This window comes from Gallinula chloropus (genome assembly GCF_964237585.1).
Source record: "Gallinula chloropus genome assembly, chromosome: 6".
Lineage (NCBI taxonomy): Eukaryota > Metazoa > Chordata > Aves > Gruiformes > Rallidae > Gallinula > Gallinula chloropus.
The window spans coordinates 29,796,566-29,824,564 of record NC_140091.1 but is presented as its reverse complement, the minus strand read 5'-3'; the positions used below and the strand labels follow the sequence as shown (position 1 = coordinate 29,824,564).

The 27,999-nt window shown below is 43.3% G+C and overlaps 2 protein-coding genes across 3 annotated transcripts; one reads left to right on the top strand and one right to left on the bottom strand.

Annotated features, from left to right (window-relative positions):
• Nucleotides 1-52: 52 nt before the first annotated feature.
• GPSM2 (G protein signaling modulator 2) lies at nucleotides 53-16,539 on the top strand (the record flags this gene model as incomplete). The annotated part of the gene is made up of 14 exons (XM_084266065.1): nucleotides 53-114; nucleotides 6,300-6,521; nucleotides 7,563-7,698; nucleotides 8,139-8,281; nucleotides 8,834-8,957; nucleotides 9,202-9,317; nucleotides 10,016-10,171; nucleotides 10,787-10,895; nucleotides 11,299-11,428; nucleotides 11,990-12,060; nucleotides 13,963-14,139; nucleotides 14,915-15,077; nucleotides 15,198-15,415; nucleotides 15,940-16,539. 14 exons carry the CDS (start codon nucleotides 53-55, stop codon nucleotides 16,102-16,104), a joined length of 1,992 nt encoding a protein of 663 aa, XP_084122191.1. The 3' UTR covers nucleotides 16,105-16,539.
• On the bottom strand, nucleotides 14,696-27,999 carry CLCC1 (chloride channel CLIC like 1). Of its 2 annotated transcripts, XM_084266066.1 has the most exons (12): nucleotides 27,960-27,999; nucleotides 26,961-27,101; nucleotides 25,136-25,231; nucleotides 24,131-24,238; nucleotides 22,978-23,199; nucleotides 21,655-21,795; nucleotides 20,972-21,065; nucleotides 19,879-19,976; nucleotides 19,650-19,796; nucleotides 18,802-19,095; nucleotides 18,051-18,297; nucleotides 14,696-15,059 (listed from the first exon to the last, which is right to left on the bottom strand). In XM_084266066.1, exons 2-11 carry the CDS (start codon nucleotides 27,090-27,092, stop codon nucleotides 18,070-18,072), a joined length of 1,560 nt encoding a protein of 519 aa, XP_084122192.1. In that variant the 5' UTR covers nucleotides 27,093-27,101; nucleotides 27,960-27,999; the 3' UTR covers nucleotides 14,696-15,059; nucleotides 18,051-18,069. The 2 variants fall into 2 exon arrangements, with proteins under 2 accessions (XP_084122192.1, XP_084122193.1); XM_084266067.1 differs by lacking the exon at nucleotides 14,696-15,059 and having other exon boundaries at nucleotides 18,145-18,292.

The window sequence follows — 27,999 nt, the reverse complement described above, 5'->3', positions numbered from 1 at the left end:
GTAAAGTACTTACCTACTACAGAACCGTGTTATTTACTGATAATGCAACTCAATGGAGGGAAGTGATGTTGTGGTGAGCATGCCTGAAGACCAGCCCTTTCATGTGCGATACAGGTAAGACTAATAATTCCAGTGTGGATGAACGAGTGCTGTAGTAATAGAAACCTAAACAAGCTGCGCCAGATGGCTGGTATCTTTGTTTATTACTGTTACTGAAAGTGAAAGCCTAATATATTTTTCTGGATTTTTGAACTGTGAAATTTCGCTGTTGTTACAGAGTAATTATATAATCACACAATTGTGTAGTATTGGAACTGTGTGCAGCTGCAGAACGGGACACAGTTGTCTTCATTTCCTTGTATTTCTGATGGAGTAATAATGAAGTATGATCCCTGCATGGTAGTAGCCTGCTCTCTTCCTTTAGCTTTTGAACAGTGTATGAAAATTGTTGTTTTGTCTGCTAAAGCTCTCTGTCCTTTTCCCATTACTACTTCTATGAATGATGAATTTTTAGATGCGTTGTCACTTAGAGCATAGTTTTCTTTGCTTAAAATAAACAGATTTGATTGATAGAAACTGCTGTCATACCTTGGACTGAAAAATACTGTTTGTGCAAGAGGTGCAGTTGACCTTCTGAGAGCTTTTACCATTTGTCTTCTGGATGCCCCAGACAGACCTGGGACAACATGTTAGCTTTGCAGGCTCCCCTAATGAACCCGAACAGCAGAAGCATTGTGTAGGACGTGGTGGTTGGGTGTTTAGAAGGGTAAATCTTGCAGCTCATTCAACAGGAAGAGATGCTGGAACACTGGAATGATTGTTTTAAAACTAAAAAGCATGATTCTTGTTGTGCACTCCCCTACCCTCTGCTCTGGTCGTGTTTGCTTTGGCGGTCTTTGTTCCTGTGAGCTAACAAGGACAAGCACTGCCCTTATTTGTCAGACAGGGCATGCTACAGCTTAAAATTAATTCTAAAAATGTTCTGACAGTGTTAGGTTGCTGTTAAATCAGTCTTCTGCCATTTCACAGAAGTACACTGTTACTTCTGGTTAGCAGTGCAGTCAGCAGGAGGATCTTATGGTCAGTAAGGAGAAGATCCCCAAATAAAACTGTAATTTACTTTCTGCTTGCTCTGTTTTGCTGAAATCTTTACATGGTGGCCTTGACAGCAGGAACCTGTCGGTGTGGGTGCATGGTGTTTCTTCTGTGCTGTTTCTTGGACGTATGGAACTCCTGGTGTTGCTGTAACATGTTTCCCCACGCTGTGCTGATGCGCTCGCTGCTGCCCAGACACCTGTTATCAAACACGGGCTTAAAATGTACCTGTTCCTTCTCTAGGTTCAGTACAGCTGGCTCCCTGTCCACCCGAGTCAGAGTGGGTAGTTTTTGTCTCTACAGAAGATTCTTGGTCTCTCTTTAATAAAAGCAGGAGCTGTTCAGGGTCCTGTTACAACATTAAACACTGAAAGTGGCACAGCCAATTGTCTGGTTGTGATTGACAAGCCAAAAATAACTTCAGAAAAATTGGCAAGCACAGTCAGGGCACAGTGTCTTACCACTTTGTGCTGTATTTCAGCACAGGCTTGAATGGTGCTGATTAACCATAAAAATTTTAATGGCCTTATAAAGCCCTTCTGTAAGAACTGTAATCTGATGAGTATGTAAAAAAAATCAAGGAATATTTTTTTTAAAAATACTAAACTTTTCCCAAACTTAAAGAGAAACTGCAGGTTCATTCAGTATATTGAACTACATTTTTATGATGATTTAATAGCTATAATTTGAAAGATTTTATTGGTTTTAGTTTAAATTTGAATGCAGGAAAGAACAGATGATAAATTACTGGGGGTGATGGTGTTATTTGTTGGGTTTAATTTTCCTTTTTACCTACAGGTATTGTGCCAGGCTGGTTTGGCTCTGGCTGCTTTTTCCTTCCCACTGGTATTCCAGTAGAACCGACTTTACAAGGGAAGCTGGTGTCCCTGCCCTGAGGAAAGGCTTCAGTAAGGGCCCGTCCCTCACTGTGCAAGCTGGCTGTCCCCAGTGCAGTCAACCAGCTGTAGCAGCTATTAAAATGCTTATGCTGTTTTGTGACTGAAAACAAGATGCTGATGTTAATAAATGGGACTAATAAGTGATCTATAGAGTAAATATTTGTAGAAAACTCTGGTCTTGGCCTGCTAAATTCATGCACCCAGAACTTGTAACTGCTTTTGTCTTGAACAGAGCAAAAGGACCCAAAACTCAGGTGTGTCATTTCTTGGTGTATGTGTGCGTGTTGTTTTGCGTTGTAGTTTCCCATCACATTTAGTTTGACTGAACACAGTGGTGCTGTGCAGGTGTAGTTAGGTTGTTTGGAGTGGTCAATGTGATGTGTAGAAACCAAGAGTAAGGGCAGGAGTCAGACATAGTATGTGATCATCATAGGATGCTGTGGCATTAGGCATTTTGTGCATCTGAATTAGAGAGATGTGATAGGGTTGGTTTTGGGGTGTTTTTATGTGTCTAGATGCATTACGTGTGTTGACATGTTTCATGGCAAATTGCATGGCAGCCCCCTTCCCCTTCAGCAGCAAAAAACCCTGTTAGTGGGAACTCAAGAGAGTAAAACTCTGTTATGCTCAGAGACTGTAGCAGTCAGTGAGTCTTCTTACTCTGTCACGTTATTTCCTACCAGCTTTCTGTTCTGTGTGGTAAGATGAGAACAGCTGAAGGAAAAGAAACTCCAAGATGGAAGCTAAAAACCGTGAGGTTAGGGTGAAGGCACTATGCTTAGGGCTTATATTCTTGTAACTATAAATGTTCAAAAGGGAATGTGAAGAAGCTGAGAGAAGAACAAGGGGGAGGAAAAGAAGAAAAAAAAAAAAAGGAAAAGAGAAAGCAAAGAGGGAGCCAGGTGAGATGAAAAGCTCAGGGGGTCAGATAAGCATGAGGTAGTTTTACAAATGAGGAATTATTCAGGAGGTGCCAGCCCTTCAGAGAACAGGCCCAGGCAGCGATAAACAGAAAAACAAAACGAAGCCCTGTGTGAGTATTGCCCCAGTAATATCTGGAAGAACATTATCCTGTTTACCAGGAACAGAATTTCATCACAAGTACAGGGATGAATAGGCCTCCTTCTCTGCTCCTCTCTGCAGATTGAATGTATCTTTTGTTTAGCCATCCCGTGCTGAATAAATAAGTAATTCAATTCAGCCCTGGGAACAAAGAAAGTAATTTCATATTCTTCTTGTAACTATTTAATGACTTCCTAAAATATTGATAACCTAGCCCTGCCTAGTCTGCCAACATGCTTTTTAATCATTACTAGGGACAGTTAAAGCGTTCTTAAGAGCTGATGGGGTTTTTTTGACTGGAGAACACCCATGTACATCATAAAAAAAACAAACCCAAGCTCTGTAACAGTCTTTTAAGTAATGGAGTTACAAACCTAAACCAAAACCAAACCTCTTTGAAGTCCAGTTTTGGTACTTGGATGGATAAGCCTAGTAAAGTTTTAAAATAACCAAATTATTTCTTAGCTCTTACATGACATGAATAAAATACTGATGTTGGGTAAAGGCAACTGCAGAAATAAATATTTCATTTTCTCTGTTCTTTTTTTATAGCTTATTTAGATTTTGAGGTTGTAGGAGGTCAGTAAGAACAGATCCAAATGGAATTATAGTTTTAGTTTGCTGTGCAGATTCTAGCAACATCTTAACACAACTTTTTAGAGCTGCACTTCAGAATAGCGTTAAATTTTGGGTTCTCTTACTCAATTACTAATTCCCATTCTCATTTACTTCCTGTAATTGTGGTTGAATTGAAACACCCTGTAATAACAGCTGATTTTCATGAACTTGGGTCCATCAGCTTGATCATTATTTATGTTCTGTATAAAAAAACCCCAAATCTTTTATAAGTTATATTGAGTTTGCTGCTTACAAGGTCAAGTGACTATGTTTGAAGTTCCCTGCTGAAATGGCAATGTTGCCTGGGCATTTGGCAGGCTCTGGCATAGGGTGAGGCAACTGCATGTGGTGCATCCGGAGTATTACGGGTCCCCAGTGTCCCCTGACACTGTCCTTTGCAAACTGTGCCTTCATGTCATTCATTGGGTGGCTGATGCATCACAGTGGCAGAGCAGACACGGGGTGGGGGTTTGTGGGTTAACTTGACTTAGAGAAGGGGAGTCCAGGAGAGCATTCTGGCTGTTGTGTCACGCACACACTTTGCTGCTCAGGCTGAAACTCTAAAGAAATGAATGTGATTGTGTAATGATCTAAATCTTTGCGTTGAGGAGCACCACATTTTCTAGCTGTCACCTTAATTGGACATGTCAGTTAACATGAGGTGCCCGGAGAGAACCTCTGTGGATAGGATTAAGATTACCTAATGAAGTGTTTTAAGTCTTAAACCTTCAGTTGCTGATGGTGTAATCATTTCTGCCTGTACTTAACTGTACTTAATCATTTCTGCCTTTTTCTGCCTTACATTCCACACACGCACAATGTCCTAAAAGCCAAGTGGTGTGTTCTAACGAATAGGAATGCTTTGCTTCTCTGAGAAGAGCTTCCAAACTTAAAAATACTGCATGTGTTATGGATATCCAACCTGAGAAGGTGGGCCTGGGAAGAACTTCGTGCCTGAGTTACCACTTGCTGTCTGCGTCTCTACCAGCTAGCAAGCACTCAGTATTTTTAACTGCAGAGGTTAAATATGTCTCTCATCTCGTTGTGCTTAAGTTGTGGAATGTCGAAGAGCAGCAGGTATGGTACTATTTTGTCTTGGCAGCTTATTTTACTTATGATCCAAATTGTTTTAGTTCTCTTGAAAGCCAGTGGATTTTTTAAAAACATTGCTCCTTGCTCAGACTTGAGTAGAATCTTGTATAACCTATTTTCTTCCTGATTTAGGAAAATTAAGAATTGTCACCATTGCAGGTGTGTTAAACACTTCATCGCTGTGTTTGGCAAAACAGCTGTCTCCTGGTGCTGTCATTAACGTAACTTGGGGCAGCAAACATTTGATTGTTGGTATTACTGGTCTGTGGGTATGAAAGGAATAGAATTCTACATGGTTTATTCTTACAAAAGGTAAATATCTAATGATGGTGTAACAAGGATATCTAATTACAGAGGATGTTCTGTTTTGGCATGCAAGCCCTTATACTTACTGTGTAATCCATCTTGAAGAAAAATCCAAAGCAATGTGCAGATTTACAATGTCTCAGTCTCTGTTTTTGGATACTAACACATCTTTTTGCATTCTTACAGAATGGCTCTTAGTTTGCTTTTTGAAAGCTCTTTAAAAGTACAGTGATGGTGGTTTTGTGAGCTTTAAAATGCACGCCTGTCGAAAAAGCCAGAGCCCATAAGGCTGCAAGATCAAGACTCTGAAGTTCTCTTCTTCCTTGTCATCCTCTTCTTCCCTCACACCTCGGAACTGGGAAGTAGGAAACATTTGTGTGCAGCCCCTGACCCTTCCCGAGATGCTACCTCTTGTACTCCTGGGTTCCCAGGGCAGAAGCACAGAGGATTGGGTTCTGGCAGCTGCGGTTCCCTGACGGCTGCTTTGCTCACTGTTCAAAATGTAACCTGCACGTGCTGCTGTAGATTAATTCCTGGACTGCTCACAGTATTTTGCACCTGTATAATTACTTGCTGATATTAATTAAAAAACCCGACTGGCTTCTCAAATGATTGCATCTCAGTTAAGTAACTAGAGTTGACGTTTTGTGGTTAATTCTGTCTAGATCTTTTCTCTTCACACTCTGCTGTTTTCATAGCAGTGCCACTATAGGAGATGCTCAGGTGCTAAGGAGCATTGAATTACAGAGGAAACAACTCTGGGGAAAACAGCTGGGGTCTTTTGGTACAGGAATATTTTAATTTTATTCTTTTCCGCAAGACATTTTGCAGGTAACTGTGGTATCAACCCAAAAATAAAAGGGCTGATGCTTGTCAAAATCAGTATTTGCCAAGAATAGCTTGATTTTTAGGTCACTCTTCTATAATTGTCGAGCTGGTGAAAACGGCATTTCTGAATCCTATGGATGCTATATATAGAAAAAGCAGCGTCTGCACTTCCTTAAAAAGAAAGAAAAAAGAAGTTGAAGCTGTTTGTTCTAATGTTATGTTTGCTCATCACTTCCATTGCAGCATTTGTTCTGTAATACTGCAGTACCAAGCTCATCCCTCGTACCGGGATTCGACTCCCTGCCCTACGCAGGCTAAAATAACCTCTTCAGACCTCAGGTTATTGGACAAAGAACAGCATTTCAAGTGATGTTTTTCTCTTTTACTTGAATTGTGCAGGATGGAGGCTTCCTGCCTCGAGCTGGCTTTGGAAGGGGAGCGCCTGTGTAAAGCAGGAGACTGCCGAGCTGGCGTGTCATTCTTTGAAGCAGCCGTTCAGGTTGGAACTGAAGACTTAAAAACACTCAGTGCTATTTACAGCCAGTTGGGCAATGCCTATTTCTACTTGCATGAATATGCAAAGGCCTTGGAGTACCATCACCATGATTTAACCCTTGCAAGGTAATCTCGGGTCTGTCTTCAACCACGTTCTCCATTTCCTCCCATTCTTGTGGAGATGAGCAGTTGACAGGTCATTTTCCTCCCGAGCCCTGCTACTAATACGGGATAAGGAGCAGATGTGATGGCAGAGGGACGGGGGGCTGGCAGGTAACTTGACTGCCCTTTAACCTGGGAGCTAATACCCACTCTAGCACTGTAATCCCAGTACTGACTGGGGCCTCACCAGGTTTGTGGGTAATTCAGTGGCTGCTGTACATCCACCCTTTCTTTACCCTCTCATGTTTCTAAAGCTGAGTGTTTCTGGTTCTCCAGAATGTTATGGTAGCGCTCTCGTTTGCTCATTCATGTTTCTCTGTGCGAAACTCAGAATACTGTGGAGTCTAACCCCTATTTATGCATCTGCCTTTTAATGATGTGGTATAGATCCAGTGTACTTGGTCACCTAAGGTACTTAACCTCAGTTTAGGCACAAATACGTGCTTTCACCCACCTTAACCTGTTCAAGTGCTGTCACCTTGTGGGAATTTGTATTATTCCCCAGGCATCACAGAGGGTGATACTGAGTGGTACAGTGACAGTCTTTGGCCTTAGTCTCATTTAGAACCTGTAGTACTGCCTCTGAGCTTTCTGGGAGACCCGTGTGGCTTGTAAATCATGTAAGAACATGGCAGTCAAGTAAAATGCCACCTGTCTTTCTAATGCTGGGACTGCCTTTCTACATTATCAGTAAGAATTTTCCCTCTGTTCTCTTCCTAAAAGAAGTGAAGGTTGTGGGCGTTTGGTTTTGTTTATTTAATGGTAAGTAGATGGCCAATACTATGAATGCTAGCAGCTGTACAGCCACCACCAAGACAGCATCTGTAACCAGAGGCTGAACAATGTTTGTGAGTGCACTTCAGATACAAAATGAACTGAACACATACACATGTACAGGGTTGTAATCTCCTTCCATCATTTCTTATAATTGTCAACCATGCATCGATGACCTTCTTGGTTTCAAATCCTACACTGTTTACTGGATGCCTGTTTCTGCAATTTTAGGACAATTGGAGATCTACTGGGAGAAGCTAAAGCTAGTGGGAATCTGGGCAACACCTTGAAGGTGCTGGGGAATTTTGAAGAAGCTATTGTTTGTTGTCAAAGACATCTGGATATTTCCAGAGAGCTTAATGATAAGGTAAGAATTGCATAGGAATTTGGAAGTGAACTGTCAGTGTGTATTTCTGAACCCCACTGTGCTGGCCATGTACCCCACGGTACCTTTCAGAAGGAAGTAGGTACAGAATGTCATATTGTTTCTTCCAGGCGATAAGAGGTTTGGTTGCACTTGGAAGATTGTAGATCCAGATTAAAAAGCGTTAACCTGCCTTTTAAATTTTTATAATAATAATTGGCCTCGAGAATCATTGTGTATCTTGCACCTCAAAAGGAATCAGTATGCAAAACAATCTGAGTGAGGGATGTGATGGGGTGGGAAGAACAAGTTCAGCATGGCTACAGCATCTGTTGACAATTAGTTAACAAACTTTTTCCTATCTATGGGTATGCAACACTAGTTGTTGTGAGACAAGACTTTGAAGCATAACATTTTAATGCCTTATTTTACTTCTGGTTTAGGTTGGAGAAGCAAGAGCACTGTATAATCTGGGAAATGTTTATCACTCTAAAGGGAAAAAAGTAGCTAGTGCTGGGACTCATGATCCTGGGGAACTTCCAGATGATGTCAAAAGCGCTTTACAAAAAGCTGCTAATTATTACGAGTAAGTAGTAGCTTTACATGTTGGGGGTTGAGAAAATAGGGTCATCCAGTCCACTAGACTATTGGGAGATCTGTGATGTCATGAACTAGCCTGTGGCACACTTCTGGTCAGAACAGTGGTACCTGTGGGTTTTTTTTCCCCGTTTAAACTGGAGAGTGTGCTGTATTTCTGTTACACCCTCATCCTCAGCGTACCTCTTACTGTGTGGTAACCCCTTCCCTTATGTCAGGATCCAGTGTTACTCTGTGAACCGGACTCGGCCGAGGGCAGGACCTCGGGGTACTTGTGTATAGTGCAGCTCTGACTAGAACCAGCACAGCAGCTTGAGTAACAACACAGTGAAGTGTGGTATCTCACAGGAAGTAGCTCCTGTTCAGTGGAAGACTTGTGGGTGCCATTAGAGGCTATTAAAATAGGTGAAAGTAGAATACCTCAACCTTTTCCTTTATCTAAATGGAAAGAATTTTTATTATTATTATTTAAATGATCATCAGGGGGAAAAAACCCTCTTTGAAATCACTATTCTTTCCCTCCTTGCTTTCCCCAAAACAGGGAAAACTTGGCAATAGTGACAGAGCTGGGTGATAGAGCAGCACAAGGACGTGCCTTTGGAAACCTGGGAAACACACACTACCTTCTGGGCAACTTCAGGAGTGCAGTTTTAGCCCATGAACAGGTACAGCCACATGCTAATAAGGAATTCTGCTCTAGCAAAATGCCACCCTCTGCTCCTTACAGGGGCGTGTATTGTGAAGCTGTGTGAGCAGCTTGGGAGTTCAGCTGTGCCTGGCAGGCAGCGGTGGCCTAGAGAACAGATCAAGGTGCATGGTGGCAAAAGGATGAGTGTGCATTTCTGTAAGCACCTGTATGCTACAAAGAACAAAATTCACTAAATAACACAATTATTTCACGTTTTTAAGCGTCTCCTGATTGCAAAAGAATTTGGGGATCGATCAGCGGAAAGGAGAGCGTACAGCAACCTCGGCAACGCCTACATCTTCCTGGGAGAATTTGAAACTGCTTCGGAATACTACAAGTTAGTTGACTGGTTACCTATTTATACCCCATCCTGTATAGTTCTGTTGTGCTTGGTACTTTAGGTCACTGTAGAACAGCCACCTCATTAGCATTTACTTAGAAGAGCTGCATTTGTTTAGCAAAAGTAACGTTTTCCCCCTTTAAACTTAAGGAAAGGTCAGCATTAATCTTATTTATTAAACTTTGTTACTTTAAATAGGTTCTTCTCAGCACTTGCAGGCATCTCTCCTGATAGGCATTTATTCCCCTTTGTTATAGAACCAAGCTTTGCTGCCTTTGCTCTTAGTAAGTTCTGGAGTGATCTGACTACAGATCACCAAGAGACACCTGGGATGGGTGGCTGTAGTCTGCCTTGGTCATGCTGATGGTGGATGTACAGTATTTATTGTAGTGCTGGTACTAAATTGTTTCAGGTGCAGCTGTTGGGAAACCTGCAGTGAATTATTGATGAAACAATGTAATATGTTGTTTGAGGGATCAGTCTGCTCTCTGATAAAGTAAATGGAAATAGGTTGCAGTGGAGGGCAGACAATTAAAATACTTCTAAGAATTAACAAGATAGTAATTTGTTGGCTGCTAATTTGCCAGTGTGGTGTCCTACTTTAATTTGTATAGTTGATTTTTAGTTGCACAAGTATACTTATATAGACACTTACTCTTGCAGTGATTTTTGAGGTGTCTAACCCTTTCTTTCAGGAGGACGTTACAGCTGGCTCGACAGCTTAAAGACAGAGCTGTGGAAGCCCAGGCCTGCTACAGCCTGGGGAACACATACACTTTGCTTCAAGATTATGAAAAAGCCATCGATTATCACTTAAAGCACTTGGTGATTGCTCAGGAGTTAAATGACAAGTAAGCCCTGAGGGAAGGCTTAGTTTACCCCTATGTATGACACCTAAACCAAATCCTGTCACCTCTAGCTCATTTGTCATGCAGCAGCTGAATTAACATGAGTTCCCTGCAATGCTGGGCTCCAGCTTTCATGTGTGTGGGGGGAAACTGCTCATGCACATACAGCACCTAATAAGCCTGAGATGAAAGAGGAGTTGATGAATGACTGTGTCTGCGCCATCTTCTGTCAGCATCTCCTTTGTAAATTAAGGAAAAGCAGGTCTCTCACGACTTCAATAGATGACTTCTGCAGACTGTCACAGGAATACTGCAAATTAAGATGAGGGGAAGGGATGGGGAGAGGAGAGTAACAAACACAGTAGCAAGTGACGCTTACTTTATAATCATGACTTCTAAGGCCTTTATGTATCACTTTGGGTGCAACTAAGATTTTTTACCATTTTAAAAGCACTGGTTCTAACTCAGTAACCAGAATACATGAAGACTAGTAAGGTTTCTGAGAACAGCCTTCACCTGTCTTGGCCCTGCAGTCTGACTGCGGGAACAGTGTGCAAACCTGACCCCTAGTGTTGTGCAGCTGAAGGTGTCATTGAAAATGTTCTGGTTTTTTTTCAGAATTGGTGAAGGAAGAGCGTGCTGGAGCTTAGGGAACGCCTACACTGCTCTGGGGAATCACGACCAGGCTATGCACTTTGCGGAAAGGCACCTGGACATTTCGAGAGAGGTACTATTTTCACACTTGGTCTATGTTAGCTGTTGGTTTTTGTTTTCACTTCCATGGTGATTTTTATGGAGGTGTGTCCATGATTTTGAATGATGGAATGGCATTTGGATGATTTTTGAGATGGCTGACCCAAATGACTTCAGTCATGTCTCACTGCAGATACTTCCTTTGTTCTTCTGCCACCTCCGGTACTGTCATCGTGGGATTCAAGTTAATAGCTAGGAGAGGTTCGTTTAGGCTTTGTTTTTAGTTCCTACAGACTTCATTAACAAGATGATTCAGTTTGCAACCAGGAAAAAAATGTCAGCCTTCTCTCAGGGATTGAGGGGACAAGGTTTGCTCTGTGTTAACATACATGTACGCTGTGTTACAGTACTAGAACTGCTTGTTTTGTTTGTTGCAGGTAGGAGATAGAAGTGGAGAACTCACTGCTAGACTTAACCTGTCAGATCTTCAAATGGTCCTTGGATTAAGCTACAGCACCAACAACTCCATGCTGTCAGAAAGCCAGGTGGTAGAGAACAGTTTGTATGGTAGGTGCCTATTTCCACAGTACCTCCAGCAGCAAACTTGTATAATAATGTGTTGCGTGCTGACTACTGTTGGTTGAATATTGTGTTGGTTTGGGTGCTCCCCCCCCACCAGCCAAAAAAGGTTTCTGCAGTGTTGGACCCCCTCAGGTCCTCCTTTTTTGGAGAATTTACATTGTGAATCACAGGTTACTGCCTAAGTTCTTCACATTCCTACTTGTGTGGCCTCCAGCCTGTTTTTTTTAAATGTGGGAGATTTATATATTTGCTGCCAAATTATGTCTTTCCACCCTGCCCCCCCCCCCATCTTAGCGACACTGGGGGTTGCAGCAGAACCCAGTTCATGTGATGTTCCTCTTCTTTCAGAGATCCATGGTCCTTGTGTCTCATGGAAGCAATTTGTGTGGCTCAAACTGGTGTGGGTTTGGAGGCAGCTTTTACTAACAGCTCCCTATTCTCCGCCCTGTTTCGGAACTCTTGGACCCTGGCTGAGCACAGCTGCTGCTTTGAAGGTGACACCGTGAATCTCAGAGTTAAGTTCATCTTACTGTCATTTTCTTGCAGGTACCAGACCACGAGCAGGACGCCGCCACAGCATGGAGAACATGGAGCTGATGAAATTAACACCTGAAAAGGTTGGCACTTTCCTTCTCTCTGTTCTGCTGCTGAGAACATAATGAAACGTTTCTAAGGGTTCAGCTTCAACACTTGGGGAGTCACACGTTTTTATACTTGACAACTTGGAAAGAACTCACCAGCCTGTCCATGCTCATCTGCATCCCTTTTTAACTTAGTTGATTTTAAGGGTTAGGTCTAACCATGCTAACAAATACTTTCACCATGTAACAGTCCCCACTTCCCATCTGTAATGGTTGTAACAGGGCTGTGGAGAGCTTGCTTGGCTCCCCTCACTAATAACAGTGGGGTCCTGTGGTGTGCACCAAAGGCATACCTTTCTTCTCTTTCAAAGTGGTTTGAGGTTGCAGCATGAAAGTAAAACTCCTAAGCTCTAAATACTTTTTTTCCTTGGTTAGAGTAATGTTATAGGCACTTAAGATACAGGCTGTGTTTTCACTTCAGGATTTTGGGCAATCTGCAAGCCATTAGGAGTCTGAACATCCGTCCTAAGTAAGGATGGTTTCAGAAACACTGAAACTGAGTCACAGAGAAGTCAAGTAACTTCCCTCTCAAGCTCAAAGAAATCTCGTGGAGCTGGGAGTTCCTGATGAAAATCGTTGTCAGCCTTCAACTGATTTCTTTCAACTTGTGTTGCCTTTAAATGCTGGGCTGGCAGTTCTGCATCAATGACCCCGGGGCAGACTGACAATGCGTTTTTCCCCTCCCTCCCGCGATCCCTAATTCCCGCCTCAAGTGATGCAAAGCCTGCCACCTGTCTGTCAAATAGGAAATGAACTCTCAAAGCTTACGTCTGGACAGCTGGTACAGCTGAGGTCGCACAGATGCTTAACAGCCTCTTTGTGCACCGATTAAAAAAGATCCTGCTGTCGGTCCAGGCGGGTTGTATCTTCTCGCCCTCTGAATCTGTTATCTGTGGTACTTTTAAAAGCACAGTGCCCTAAATACACTGCAATGCTTCACATGGATTTTTGCAGTGCAGTATTAACCTCATCTTGCAGCTCAGCTCTTAGAAAGGGCCCTTCTCAAGCTATAGACTTCATAGGTTCTGAACATTCATTCTGTAGGTGCCTGTGCCAGACAGGACGATGTGCAACACTTGCAGTTGGGTTACACAGACACTCCCTTTGGAGTCAGGAGCCTTCCAACAGAGATCCCTTTGGGCAGGACCTGTGGTTCTGTTCAAATGTTCTGATGTTGAATCAAGGAAAAAAGGGGTTTATTCAATTATTGTAAGAGTTTAACTATGGATAAAGCTGTTATTGTGTGGATGATTTTGTTTATTTTGGAAGAGAATTTAGGGAAAAATCTGTCAGGTTGCTAAAGCTATTCTGTTCTTCAGTGAAGACAGTTACTCCTCTCTGCTCTGTGCTGGTATTCTTCTCTCCTTTTTCAACCTACACTGGGCACTTTGTTTCTATCAGGGACTTCCAGAAGGCTGGTGGAGAAGGATCTGGGTCTGTATCAGGGTTCCTTTTCTCTTAGCTTTGTAAAACTATGGGATTTAAAGATGGTTTCTATAAACATAGGGGAAGGGCCAGTGCTGTCTTCATTTGAGCATACACCTTACCTACACCACTTCCTGCCCTGTCTTCAGCAACAGGAACTTCAGTGTGTTGGCTCAGATGGATGAGCATGTGGGCAAACTGTCTGTCAGGTGTCACCCCCAGTTCAGGTACAAGACTGACCAGTAACAGTACTGACCCCCTTCATGTAACAAGAGCTCCATAACACAGGTAGAGCAGTAGGACCAAACCCCAGGTTTTCACAGCCTTGTGCTTGGACAAACTAAATCATGTAAAGCTGCTTCGCTTTGGGGAGGAAAAGCAGCAGCAAGTAAGCGGCAAGGGTAGAGGCAATTAAAACCTGAAGGCTTGATTTCGTGACTCTTGTTTTCTTAGGTTCAGAACTGGAACAGTGAAATCCTAGCAAAACAGAAACAACTGGTTGTCAAACCTTCAACAAAACTGCATTTTGTAAATCGACTCAAAGGCAAAAAGTACAAAAGCGGCACCACTTCCAAAGTTTTGCAGGATGCCAGTAATTCTATTGATCATCGACTTCCAAACTCCCAGAGGGTAGGTCTGGCGAGCTGTGGAGTGTAGCCCTTGCTAACCTCTGTCTGGTTACAGTCTTGGAAAACATTCCCACAGCTGTCTCTTCACTTCTCCTGTTGTACCTGATTCAAACACGGCGGCTCTGTGAAACTGTGCAGAATCTGCCACGCTGCAGCTGTCTCATTCATTGGTGGTGCCAACTTTAAGCCTTTCCTACTACTGGAACCTTTTTTTCCTGGTGGATTTTGCTGAAGTTCCAGCTCAGCTTGCCCATCTATTTGTAGTGGTTTCTAAGCCCCGCTTCTCCTGGAGTCACAAGATCTAGTTGTTGGGGTGTAATTTTAGGTTACTGCAGTCCCAATGGGAGGCAGGTAAAAAGGAAAGCACCGAGATGCTTGCTCTGGGTGCCAGGTGCCTGCTTCTGACCACAGACCTGAGGAGACCATGGAAACTGTTGCTGTTCTTGGGGTTTTCCTCCCTGGGTGTGTGTTTGGGGGCTCAGTGGATTTGTGGCGGAGGAGGAGGAACCCCAGCTGTGCTGCTCACAGTGCTGTTTCTTGCTGGGTGAGAGAATGAAACGTTTCTAATGTATTTCACCTTCCAAAACCACTTGCCGTGCTATTAGCCTTTCCTCTTACGATAAGTCTCTGTCTACAGAAATGGATGACTACAAAAATGCATTTAATGGATTTCAGATATGCAAATACCAAACACATTACTGGACTGAAACTGTGATGCAGTTGTCCTAGTTTCACATACTCTCCTGTTGAAAACATAACTCTTCTCTCCTCTTCAGAAAAGCAGTCGCGAGACAATGGCAGATGAAGGGTTCTTTGATCTGCTGAGTCGGTTCCAGAGTAACAGGATGGATGATCAGAGGTGCTACTTCCAGGAGAAGAACAGATTCTCAGCTGCTTCAGTGGCAACATCCTCTACTCCAACTAAAACAATGAGAAAATGTAATTTTAAAAGCAAAATCCCTATCTAACTTTAGTTCCTGCCCAATACTACTAAAAATGTATTACTATGGAAAGGAACTTATTTCTAGGCTAACTCGTTCTCCTCCTCCTCCCCCCCAGCCTTTTCTGCTTCTGTAGTCTCGCCCCACACGGACGAGTTCCTAGACCTGCTCGCTAGCTCACAGAGCCGCCGCCTGGATGACCAGCGGGCCAGCTTCAGTAATCTACCTGGGCTGCTTCTCAATCAGCACAACAGCCAGTCAGTCCTGGGCCACCTCATGGCAAGTAACAACAGAGAACTCGACGACGACTTCTTTGATAGACTGATCAAATGCCAGGTAAGCTTCTTCCCCAAGTTCTTGAGCGTCTGAGTCTTTGGGCACTTGATCTGTGCATCCTGCTATTTACTTCCTTCAAGTAAGCCACCTTGTCCATTGTGTGTTTTAAGATAAGGATGGATTTGGCAGGTAAAGAAGAACATGGGGAACAAAAAATGAGGATTATTTTTTTTTGTTGACTGTTGAGGGTTGTCTCCTCCTCTTCACTTCCCTTCCTGTGGTGTTTTTATGGTGCCCTCCTCCCAGTTACCCAGTCTTTAGCAAGTGTAATTTTAGTATTTATGGCGTATCGACCATTTCAAGTAACAAATACTGAAAAATGGTTTGGAGGAACCCTTTTAGCTGCAGCTGCACTGTTAACTTACTTGTTTCATTTGAGAAGTTTAACTTGAAACAAGACTGACTTATAAATTAAACCCTTGTAAGAGCTCTAACCGAAAACAGAAGCTTGTAGTAATTTTCTTCTTACTTGATTATGCATAATTCCTGTAAACATGGAGCATTATTGCTTGGCCTGCCTGCAGGGTTCCAGACTGGATGATCAAAGATGTGCTCCTCCATCCTCTGCAAAAGGCCCGACTGTGCCGGATGAGGATTTCTTCAGCCTGATCTTACGATCACAAGCGAAGAGAATGGATGAACAAAGAGTCCATCTACCCCCGAGTATAAAGGGACCCAATGCTAGCTGAAGAAACAAGCAGGTGTGGGCTGTCCAGTAGCCTCTCAGGTCCCAGTTCTGTTTGCTGGAAAAACATACCCGTCCTTTTCCCATTTGTAGTTTTGTCCCTTTATATGAATTTTTGTATAAAGAGCAGCAGCGTCCCTCTCGTGACCAGTAGTTAGAGTTGCTACTGCTCCTCACAGTTGGCAACTGCTTTTAGCAGTGTCAGAGACACAGGTGACTCCATCTCCCCTTTGCTGTCTATGAACATTAATACAATTAAGGTTTTTTCCTGCCAAGGTACTCTCATTGCTGAAGCGTGGATCCTCCCACTGCCTCCATCTAGTGCAAGACATACATTTGTACTTTCTTTTTAAAGAAAACTTGATTTTCTTGATTTTTACCTCCCTGGAAAAACACCCTGTTTTCTTTTATACTTTTTTGTAAAAATAAAAAAAGACAATTGACAAACAACTTGAGTATCAGGTCTGTTTCTTCCAAACTCTGCTGCTACCATCTTCTCTTTTTTAATTACCAATTCCTAGTTTTAATTCTTTTAAATACAGAAACAAGTCTTTACAAGCTGTGCTGAGGTTTTGCTAGTATTGTTTCCTATGTTACTCAGTGGCATTTTACATCAGAAGAACTTTTTAAGATGGCCTTGTTTTTAAGGAACTGCTGCCAGGGCTGCTGTGTGGATTGTGTGGTACAAGTCCAATACCTGTAGCAGTCCCCGCACCAGGGAATCACAGGGCCGGAAGGTGCTTGGCATGAACTACCAGAGACAACCATACTTCCTGCAGGAGCTGAATTTAAAAACGTTACGAACAGTAGATGTATTATGCTGCTCATTATGTGTCCTCAACTACTTCTCCTGTTGATAAGCATGCACTATGCTGGGGTAGTTTTTGGGAACAACAGCTGTAACTTGGTCTTCCCCTTGGTCGATACCTGGGAACCCTGAGGGCTGTATGGTAAGCGTAGGTACCTTGAGTTAGAAGCCACTGGTTTTAATGCCAAAGGTGGCAAACTGTTTGCTTCAGGTCATTACAAATGAAGTGATGCCAATTTTTTATTGAAGTATTACACACCTAGATAAGAACTGACTGTTAATTTTAGCTTCTGAGGAAAATGGCATTGTAAGAGTAGTTAGACTCTGGGTCTCCATATTTCAAACTACTTCAGTTACTAGAAGTTTCACATTGCTCTTGCTGCTTTTTTAGCACTGAAATGGATGCCTACTAAAACTGTCCTCTGCATTTAAAGAGACATGCAAGAATATTCTTCCAACATCCCTGTACCACCATCAGTTCATCACCGGGAACTTGTCTGTTACCTAGTACTTACTACTCTTCCCCTAGTCAGTTTGGAACCACCCTAAAAAAACACCTGATACAACATCAGATTCTCACCCCTTGGCCAATTATTAAACTATAAGAAATGAAGATGACACCAAGGCATTCTAAAACCATGCTGGTAAGCAGCAATTCTGTTTATTTAAAATTGATTTTGAAGATTATAAACCAAAAGACAGGCCTGAGACAGCTCAGACACCTGTGACTAGTCCAATGTGAGCTACATGGTTACCAGTGACATCTACAGGTGGTTTTTGACAGTTATGGGGTTAGGCTTGTGTTTGCTAGAGCACAGAGTATCAGTGCTTCCCCACTGCTGAGGCTCTAGTTTTAATCAAAGCTCACACAAATTTTGTTTCTAACAAGCAGCAACACCCACAAGCCTGTTTTCTTGTCCACTTGAAATTGTATTATCTCAACAATGTATTTATTTCAAATTCCAGGCATAATTTATATAGAGAGTCTCCCTGTTTCTAACTCTATCTACTATACAGCTCTGCAATCTAGTGCTCTGACTGCAGCTGGGTTCCCATCACCTTCCCAGTGCTTGCTTCTCTGTGTTTCAAAACTAGAGTAGAACTGGCAAGTATGTGACAAGTAGAAATTAGCCAATACTTACAGCAGAGCTTGGGGCTTCCTTAGTGTCCTTCCTGTGAGCCACGTGAGTCGCTCTCTGACTTCTCTTCAGGCGGTTCCACTGTAGAACTCTTCCCTTGTAGGTTTTTAGTGGGCTCATGGTTTTCTCCAGTCTCTTGTTCTGCTTTGTCTGGCTCCTGTTTCTGCTGCTCAAGTACGTGTTCTTCAGTAAGGTTTTCAGCTCTGGTAGCTTCTGCTGTACAGACTTCAGACCCACTGTGCAATCTATTCTGTAAAAGTAACAAGCTATTTATCAAGCAATCCGAAGTGACAGCATTGACTGCTTCAGGTGCGCCTCAGCTGAGGGGGCACAACTCCCCTGAAACATAACTGGTGTCTTTTTTTTCCTGGGGAGACAGTACGTGTAAAGAACAACAATCTAAGGTATAAGTCTGGTTTTAATTTTCTATAGTTTACAGGAAAGTCAACACTGCTGCTGTTCCCAGCCTTCCCACTGTGGGTAACCACTCATGCCCTGGCTGAGGTAAGGACTGATCTCTCAAACCAGCTATGCAGGGTTTTAGTTGGACAGCTTCCTGCCATTGCACGGTACTTTTCCAGAACAAAACATGCCCAAGCTACCTCCACCGAACTGTCTGCAGGGGAAAAGGTTCTTCCTTAACTCCTCCCTCCCCAAGATTTGGGTTAGGCTTGTTGCTCAAACATCTTCTAGCAGATGATGTTTAAATCTATTCAATTTAATCCCAGCTCGAAGAGCACAAGGACTAACATACAGCAGGTTCTGGATTGTGAGCCTCCTCTACTTGCACGTCTGGCTCTCTGCTTGTATCCACAGCGTCAGGACTTCTGCCACCACTTCTGAGTCTCACAGGAATATCTCCTCTGTCGTAAGGTCCTCTGTGAACATCAGGCAGCTGCTGCAAGTAATACCCATCTACTCTACTCCCATCGTACTGCCCGAAGTCTATCTTCTCCTGCTGACTGTGAGGTGGAGGAAGACTTTTCTTCTGATGAGATGTGAGGTATCTTAACATAGGCACCGATGATCCTGCACCATAGCAGAAAGCCTGGGGAAAGGGAAGAAAAAAAAAACCACCACAAAATATTTGCAGCCCGTGGTTTTCAGAGAGAATCCAAAGTCACACAGCTCAAAAACACTGCTAGAAGCACTCGGGTGATCACACTGGCTACAGTGAAAGTCAAACTCTCTGCAGCATCAGTCCAGGGCAGGCACTGCCAGGCTCTAGTTCACATTTGGTGCTGCTATAAACATGGTGGAGGTTCTAACTCATGCTTTAGTGTACCCTATGCCAACTACATGCACCCGTGTGCAATGACACAAAGAAGAAATGGAAACTAAGCTGTCATAGAGTCTAAAATTTTAAGGAGTTTCATCCTGGTTTTCATCCCACTTGGGGAGTGAGGGAGAGATGCGGTTTCAATAGACTTACCTGTTTTCATTGCTAAACCAGCTGCAATATGCAGATTTTGTCAAGAAAAAACCTCCCCTGTAGAAATCTGTTCAGTACTACAAATAATAGATAAAATACTTAAACTTATTCCTATTTAACATATAACCAATAAACCTGGGCTTTTAAATATAAGATAAATGCATACAAACCAGAACACCCAGAGCCATGATGATTAGCACAGGAATCTGCAGAATAAACGGTATCTCCTTCATAAGGGCTTTGATGAATTCCCCAACTCCTTGTCCCACGTGCTTCAAAGGCTCAGTAACGAAGTTGGTGAAAGTAATTGCCAAGGCCTGGAAAAATGCAGACAGACAGATGGGGCTGTCACTGACCCCAGACGTAAACACACACAGTGTCTCTAGGCCTGGCCTGTACCTTTGTGGGTGGAACCAGCAGCACAGGATTCACCAGCAGAGTTTCGTAGTACTTCTGACAGGGATCGTCCTGAAACGTCCATTTACTCCGCAGCCATTCTGTTGCCAAAGCAGAGACAGATTTTCAGTACTTTTGAAAAACACATTTGAAGACACGGCAGCAATCTAGGAGGTAGCATTTCCATTATGGGTGGAAGAGAATTCTTCTCTGAACACGTGGTTCAAAGCTCAGATTTATTTTAAAAATCTGAGCTTAGCTCAGCAGTGTAGTTTATGTAGTCATGGGGATGCTGGGAAGAGAGGGAAGGCTGGAAATAAAGTCTTCCCAGGTTTAGTGAGAGAGTTCACTTTGTTAGCTGAACTTAGTCCCTAGAAGCCTCTGCCACAAAAAAATAATTCTGCTCTGTGGGAACTATTATTTCATGGATTTTGTCCATGGCTACTGGAACAGAAGTAATTCTGAGTGTTCTTACTCATCTTCAAGGCTGCAAGTGGATTAAAAAAGCCTATTACTTGGCTTGTTAGATTTCACGAGACTACTTTTTAGTTAGAAGCAGAAAGTCTTACTCCTTAAAGGAATTTACAAACAGTTAATTTATAACATTTGTGTTTCTGCAGTTTGATTTTAGTGCAGTGAGAAGATAACAGTCAATAAATTCTACAGGGAAGACCACAAACAAGCACTCAGGAAGATCTGCCATCATGCAGATCTACCTGCTTACAGCACTGGCTAATAAATACTGGCTGACAGGAACATCCAGCCTTCGCAGTAAACACTAGAGCAAGTAGTTACAGAGCAAACTTCCCAGGGCATCCTACTCCTCCTGCGTTCTGCCCTCCCCTCTGCAGTGCAGCGCTGGGCGGCACTGGGGGCGGGGAGCTGGGGAAATGCTCACGGGGCAAGTTTTAAGCAGAAGAAGTAACACATGCTCTGAGCCCTGTGCTGTGATCTGCTCTCCTTCAAAGGCCTCGCCAAGCGTCTTGTGCAACGGGAAAACGACCGTGTAACTGTGTGTTGCTGGAGGTTTCAGGTACTACTCAAAGAAATTATTTAGTGATCTTGACTCCTATAAAGTAACAAAACAGGTATTTACCAATAAGACTCGCCCCCCAGTCCAACTTCTCAGCACAGACGTTATCGAACTGCCCCATTTTGGCAATTTCTGCCTGATGCTGCGCAAAGGCCAGCTGCAGGAGAACAGGGATTCTTGTCAGACATAAACCAAGGGGTGCTGGGCACACATCACCTGCCTGCCCATCACGCAGTGCTACACCTGAGCTGCTGTCTGCTCTCAGCACATCTCAGGTAACTACATGGGTAAGTCGGCATTTATAAAGTCTGCTACTTGTACAGTTTGAGTGAAGTGCCAAGTGCTTCCTGGGAACAGGTGCAGACCACCGAGATGGCCACCTCCCAGCTGCCCTCCAAAAGGAGACTGAATTGCCAAGAAAGCAAACTTCAGTGTTCAAAGGTGTCAGTTCAGGGCAAAAATAATCTGACATCTCATTGCCTTCAAATGCTTCTGGATTTAAACAGAGACATCTGCCATGCAATTACTAATTGAAACATCAGGACATTCAGATTTTCAAATAATTCCCATTAGAAATACCTGCATGCTTAAGAATTCTGCCTTAACAGTTCCCCACTGATAATCAAATTGAAAAAAAAATTAAGTCAAATCACGTGCTGAAAACCTCTGCCATTCTTCACTGGCTCCAAGTCATGTAACTGTAAAATCTGAGGCCTAAAGGCCATAAAGATTCCAGAACAACTTACCTTGTACAAGTAAAGCCAATTCCACGCAAAACTGATGAGAAAACTTATTAATAAGATGCGTTTCAGCTGAACGAACCAATGAATCCGTGTCCAGAGCTCTGTAGCTATCACGGTTACAACACACACCAAGCACAGGAGTAGCTGGAAAAGGACACAGGAAAAAATTACCATCCAGATCTGGACTTTCCCCAGAGTCCTGCCAGCACACAGGCAGGGACTTCCAACTTTCCTTTTCACTAGTGGTCATTTGCATGGCACAGCTGAGAGAACTCCTCTGTGCTTTCACAGCATGCCTGCAGCACTACAAGGCAGGAAAGCTCTCATGGTAGACTAGCAGTTGTTCCTATCACAGCCTTATGCTGCAGCCACTCTTCTTTCTTGTGATATTTAGTTTTCTCTTCCACACAGTATTTATCACGTTACCTACCACATTTTAAAATTACAAAACTGATGTAGTTAGGGGCTTCAGCAGTATTTGCTTGGTACAAACCACAGAACTGCTGCTGCCAACTCCAGTCTGGTTAGGACACAGTTACAGGCTGGGTAACAGCAGGAAGACTGCAGAGAAGCACCTGCAGTCTCTTTCCAACCAAGGACCCCCAACAGTGAAGTTACACTACTGACCACTTGCTTTTTCATTTGGCTTTCATGGACTTCCTCAAAAATAGACAGGCTACTTTCAAGATGATGTTAGCATAAAATGTTAGCATATTCTGAATTGTAAAAACTTATTCAGAGAGCTTCAACTTACTATACTGAGCTTACTACTCTGTAATTCTATGTCTGAGAACAGAAAATACTCACACAGACATGCTCTCCTCTCCAACATTACTCAACTTTTTTCCACAAAGTCACAAAACCCTCTAACCTATAGAATCTAAGACCTCAAATACATGCTTGTCTCACCTGCACAAGCCAGCAGCTTTCAACATCTATCTGAACAAAAGACTAAATTGGAAAATTTACAACCCACACATCAGTTCTAGTGGTAAGTACTAAGTCTAATGAGTCAGGCAGCACAGAGAGACAAGATGACGAGAAAAAGAAAGCAGAGCAGAAAGAAAAACCCTGAACAAAAACTGCAAAGCTACAATAAAAAAAAAAAGACCAGAGGAATAAAAAACTTGAATTCTTAGTTCAAGTGAATATACTCCACCACTGCCTTGGGTGACTGTGAAACAGAGTGACTCACTGGAAGTATGAAGGGAAGAACTGCTTTAGGTGTGGAGCCAAGGTGACAGTATTCACTGGCTACACTGGCACAAAGAAACTGGACAAAACAGCAATTAAAGAACAACAAAACCCCCTTAATTCTTCTCTTACCAGAAACATATTGTACAGATCAATTCCAAAAGTGTCTTCAAATCTCCAGTGCCAAGCATTATAATCATGGTGCTTAAAATTGATCAAAATATCACTAAGTGCATCATCCACAGCACCTGACTGCCAGGCTTCTTCGTTGAGAAACCTGAGGATCTCCAAATACGTCTGTTTTGTAAGGATGATCTCAGCATCATAATGGGCATGACCCACATTTTCCTCAGGCTGCATTAAAAGCAAAGCAAAACAATGATTAAAAAGTGCTTATTTGGAAACAGAAGTACTGATGAAGAAACAGTATCCCTATGCAAAAACCAGATTATAGAATTATGCACCAGCACTTTTTTGAAGCAGACTTCAGGATGACCATGGGATGGGGAAGCACACTGTGATTCTATACCCTCTTTGTTAGTTCTTCTAAATGATATAAACCAGAAATTCAACTGGCTTGTACTATTTCAATTTTACTGCAGAAACCTAAAAAAACCAAGCTGGTTATCTCATCTGTTATTAAAATTTTAGAAACACTTCTTAAAAAGTAATTACTAATGTGCTAAATGTGTCCTGATCATGGCTGGATAATAGAGAGTAGAGAGAAGCTACTGAGTACTGAAATAAGAGATTTTACATCGCAAAGTATAATACTGAGCATTAAATATTTATTGTGCTTACTGCTGTAAAGTTATTTCTCTGTCTGCAGAGAGAAAAAAGTATCTCTGAATACAATGTAAGAAAGTAGTGAGGTGATTCTCATAAGCAAACTCTAATAAGCTGTTATTCCCATCTGGTTAATGTACTGGAGCCTAAAACAAAGACCTAAAAAGTCTACAACAAGTAAACAGAGTCCAGCCCTTTCAAGTTTAGCCACCGTTAATGTAAACCAAACAGGGTGTTACTACAGCAGTGTCCCAGCAACAGACTTAGATACATACTCTGAATTCACACTCTTTTCCTTCGGACACTCTACAGATCAAACACAAACTGTCTCTCCCTGACCAAGCACTGCTAACATCCTTCTACATTTTTTCCTTTGCAATTCAGTTCCACTCAATTTAAATTTCAGCAAGCCAGAATAATTAATCAGTACTTGATAACCATGAACATAAGGTAGTAATATGAATTTGAATTAATTTTAAATGGATGTTTCAATACTTACAAGGCCAAGTTTTCTAGCTTCATTTAAAATCTTATTCAAGTATCGCTTGAAGATATAAAAGCTCCGGCTCTCATGTGATTTGGTGTTTCTCTTCTCACACTCTGCAAGCTGCAATGTAAAGTCATTTTTATTCCCTTCGTGCTCGGACCAGCTTGTTGACAGGAGAGTGCCACCCCCACCCCCAACACATTAAACTCAGGCTTACAGAGGGTGCCTAACCATAAGCCCCTATGCCAGGTATGAAGCACAGACAGTTCCTGAGATAATACTTCTCATGGGCCAGTACGAGCGATTCCAGATCTGCTAATCATGCAGTTTGAACAGCAACCTCAGTAAGACCAGGAAAAACTGAAGACCTGAATCTCCTTAAATTTTAACTTCACATCAGAAGAAGAAGAAAGCAAACAAAAAACCCCTGTGGGAAATACTAAGTAACTAAACCAACCTTAAAACCACATATCCCATTGGGTCCTCAAATGGCTGAGGGAAGTGAGAGCCCTGGCAACTACACCAACATCACTGCCTCCTCCTGAGCTCCAAGCAAGAAGCACAGCGGGGGTCTTAGAGCAGCTTCTGAGAGCTGCAGCATTGCACACTGCGGTCAGCCACAAAGCTGTTCTCCATGCCCACAGCCCAGCCCTTAAAATCCAACAGAACTGAACAACTTGGAAATAAAAAGTCAGATTTCTTCGCTTTCGGCAGCATGGTGTAACATCAACACGACACAGTGGAAGTGTTGACACTGGACAGAAGCACACAGCTCCTATCAACCTCTGTTACACTATAAAACGTTTCAGGAAACAGACCCTGGTAGGCAGAGCAGCAATTTGGAATTGAATTCAAACCACTTCCAGTGTCTCCTCTGAATAAATAGGTGCCCCCTACGTAACGCACTGTCTCACAAATGAAGCCAGCCATTCACCCAGGCTATGCTACCCTGAAAAACATCATCAGAGAGCACAAACTATACAAGGCTGGAAAACACTATGAAGACCCGTAACAAACCTTCTGTTGCAAGGCATCTACTTCTCTGGAACAACTCGACAAGATTTCAGTATTGACTGTATCCACAGTCTTATCCTCAGAGTCATGATAGTTTGCCTACAATTACATAAGAGAAACACATATTTTTATGTTTTTATATGTCACGTTACACTTCCATAGTCAGATCACTTTGAAAGGAGCAAAGAAGCTAAAAACTGAGTGCTTGCCTTTGCTGCTAATAGTCTCCCAGGGATATGCTCCACCTACCTCTCTGCTGATAAGTGGGGCTCCAAACTGAAGACTGCTTTATCAAAATACATGCTGCCTGCAAAAGATGAGGTCTTGCCCTTTCGCCCCCCACCTGCCCTTTCCCCTCCTTTGAGGGTTGGTGAGCCGTGCAGATTCATCAGATTAGGCAATGGGACGGGCTACAAACTGACTCAGCAAGCAAAGGGGCCACTTGCAGCCAGACAAACTCCCAGTCCAGATGGCCACGCGGCCAGCCAGACCGAAAGTAAACACAAAACCCCACTCTGGGCTGCATGCCTTTCTTCTCTTACTCCCTCTGTGCACTGAAACAGCATCCCATTTCTTCTGTTAATTGCTCAGATTTAGTTTTAACAGTGCTGCTTCGACACAGCCAGGTATGTGCACTGACGCAAGGGCCACATCACACATGCTGGGGCACTCATGCTGATAGGAAGCTTTGAGGTCTCAGCTGGCCCACTCAGCCTGCCTACCTAAAACCTCTCACTGCAGAGCAGACAAGAGTCCTGAAAAGATGGATTAACCCCACGTAGTCATCCTTCTCCTAGAAGATGCAGTTCTATTTTTGTGGGAAACAACAGTAAGACTCCTAATATTTTTTTATATAAGGTGAAGCAGTTGGGCACCAAGCTTGACGACGCCAAAGCTTGCAGCTGAATTTTAGGGGTGCTAATGACTATCAGATGACTGATAGAGAAAAACAATGGCTGAGGAGAAAAATAATGCAGTTTGCGTCTTTTAAGCTTCAGGAAATCACGTTCTGAGGTGTATTTACATGGTATTATTCAAGACTGCCAGATCAGCCTTGAAAGCTGAGTAACAACAAAACCAAGGGTGCCCATACAACCAACCAGTTTACAGTGCCACATGTGCACACAGGATAAACTATACATATCTCATACGCTAAGTCCCTCCCTCCTACGAGACAACTGAGATGATTTGCCTGGTTAAAACTAGCTTTTCATATTTAATCTTCTCCTCAATGTTCATGAAATATGTATGTAGAGCATTTGGCCCCTATGCTGATCTTCCTTCTGCAAACTCTCATGCTCAGCATTACAAGGCACCACTGACTTTTATAATACTTTCACACAATAAATACAGTTTACTCCAGTGTTAGTGGGGAACTGGATAACTGAGGTAAAATATAATCATTAACTTTATCTCCCCCAATTTTTGACAGCTAGAAACTTAATTTTCAAGATATTCAACACTACACTTGAGGAACTAGCTAGAGCAGCTGAACCTGTACTTCTCAGACAAATAACTTGCAGAGCCACAACCTGCATAAATCAGTCATCCACCACCTGTGAAAACTTGATCACTGTGCAACAGACACTTGTCAGTAAAAGGCTCATTATGACAATAGCATAGACTGCTACCTTTCTCTTGCAAATCTAATAAGGGACATGCAACACTTTTCAGCATATAGATTCAGATGTAATCTTACAGGACCTGAAAAAGGCCATACTCCTATCGCATTCTGATTTCATGATTTAAGGGTGATTTTTCAACACCACATGGCTGAAGAGCTGTTTGCGACAGACACAGACACATTCATACACCCTTTTTTCCCTACCTTGTAAGGTCTTCTCATTGTTCCTGATGCTGCATCGTAATTGAGCATATCTGTGGGGTCAATCCATTCATCATCTTGGACTCTACTACTTCCTGTGAGCACAACTGCACACAATACCAACGGAAACAGCATCCTGTATCACTGAATATAACAAGAAATTCAGGTATTTAGTTCAGAATGTAACATACCATATGAAAAAAACCCCTCAGACAATTTTGCAACGTGAAAAAAGCATTCTCTAGAGTGGTTCAAAAACTCAGTTCTCCATTTAGCAGTTAACCTTCACTGAGATGTATTTAAAAAAAAAAAACCATTAGAAAACACTAGCAACAGTAGGCAGCAATTAAACCGCATTATATGACTACATCAATGTAACTATAGTTATCAGCAGGCGCAGAGCAGAGTTCAGCATTGCTAAATACGATGGAACAGCGCAGGGCTCTCCCAGGCTCTGAGAAAAGGGTCCAGCACCATCACCGCTAGGGAAAGTCACCTGGCAAGCCTCCGAAGGCCGTGAGGCAATGCCGGCCCTCTCCGGGAGGCAGCCACATCCTAATCGCCTCAGCGGGGCTGCGGCGGGCCCAAGGCCGCCCGCCCCGCTTCGCCCCGGCCCCAGAGGCCGTATGTTGCCGGCGGAACGCCCCATAACCCCTCCTCCGCTTTCGACTCGCTTGTTTATCTCCCGTCCGCACTGCGCGGTGTGAGAAGACGCGCAGGGTTCCGCGCCGCTGCCGCCTCTCCTCACCGATTCACCGCGAAGGGAAGGGCGCGCTAGGGCCCGGGCGAAGCACAGGCCGGGCCCGGAGCGCCGGGCTCCCGTCAGCAATACTCCGCCACGCACCAGCGGCAGGCCCCGCCGCCGCGGGCCCACCCCCCCGGCCGCCCCGGTACCTGGAGGGCCGCTAACGGTCTCGGCGCGTTTACGCGGCCCGGAACCGCCCCGCATCGCCAGGCCCCTCTTAGCCTGGGAGGGGTCCCCCACCGTTCCCTGCCCCTTACGCCTGCATTCCCGCAGCCGCCACTCGCTGCCAGGGCCCGG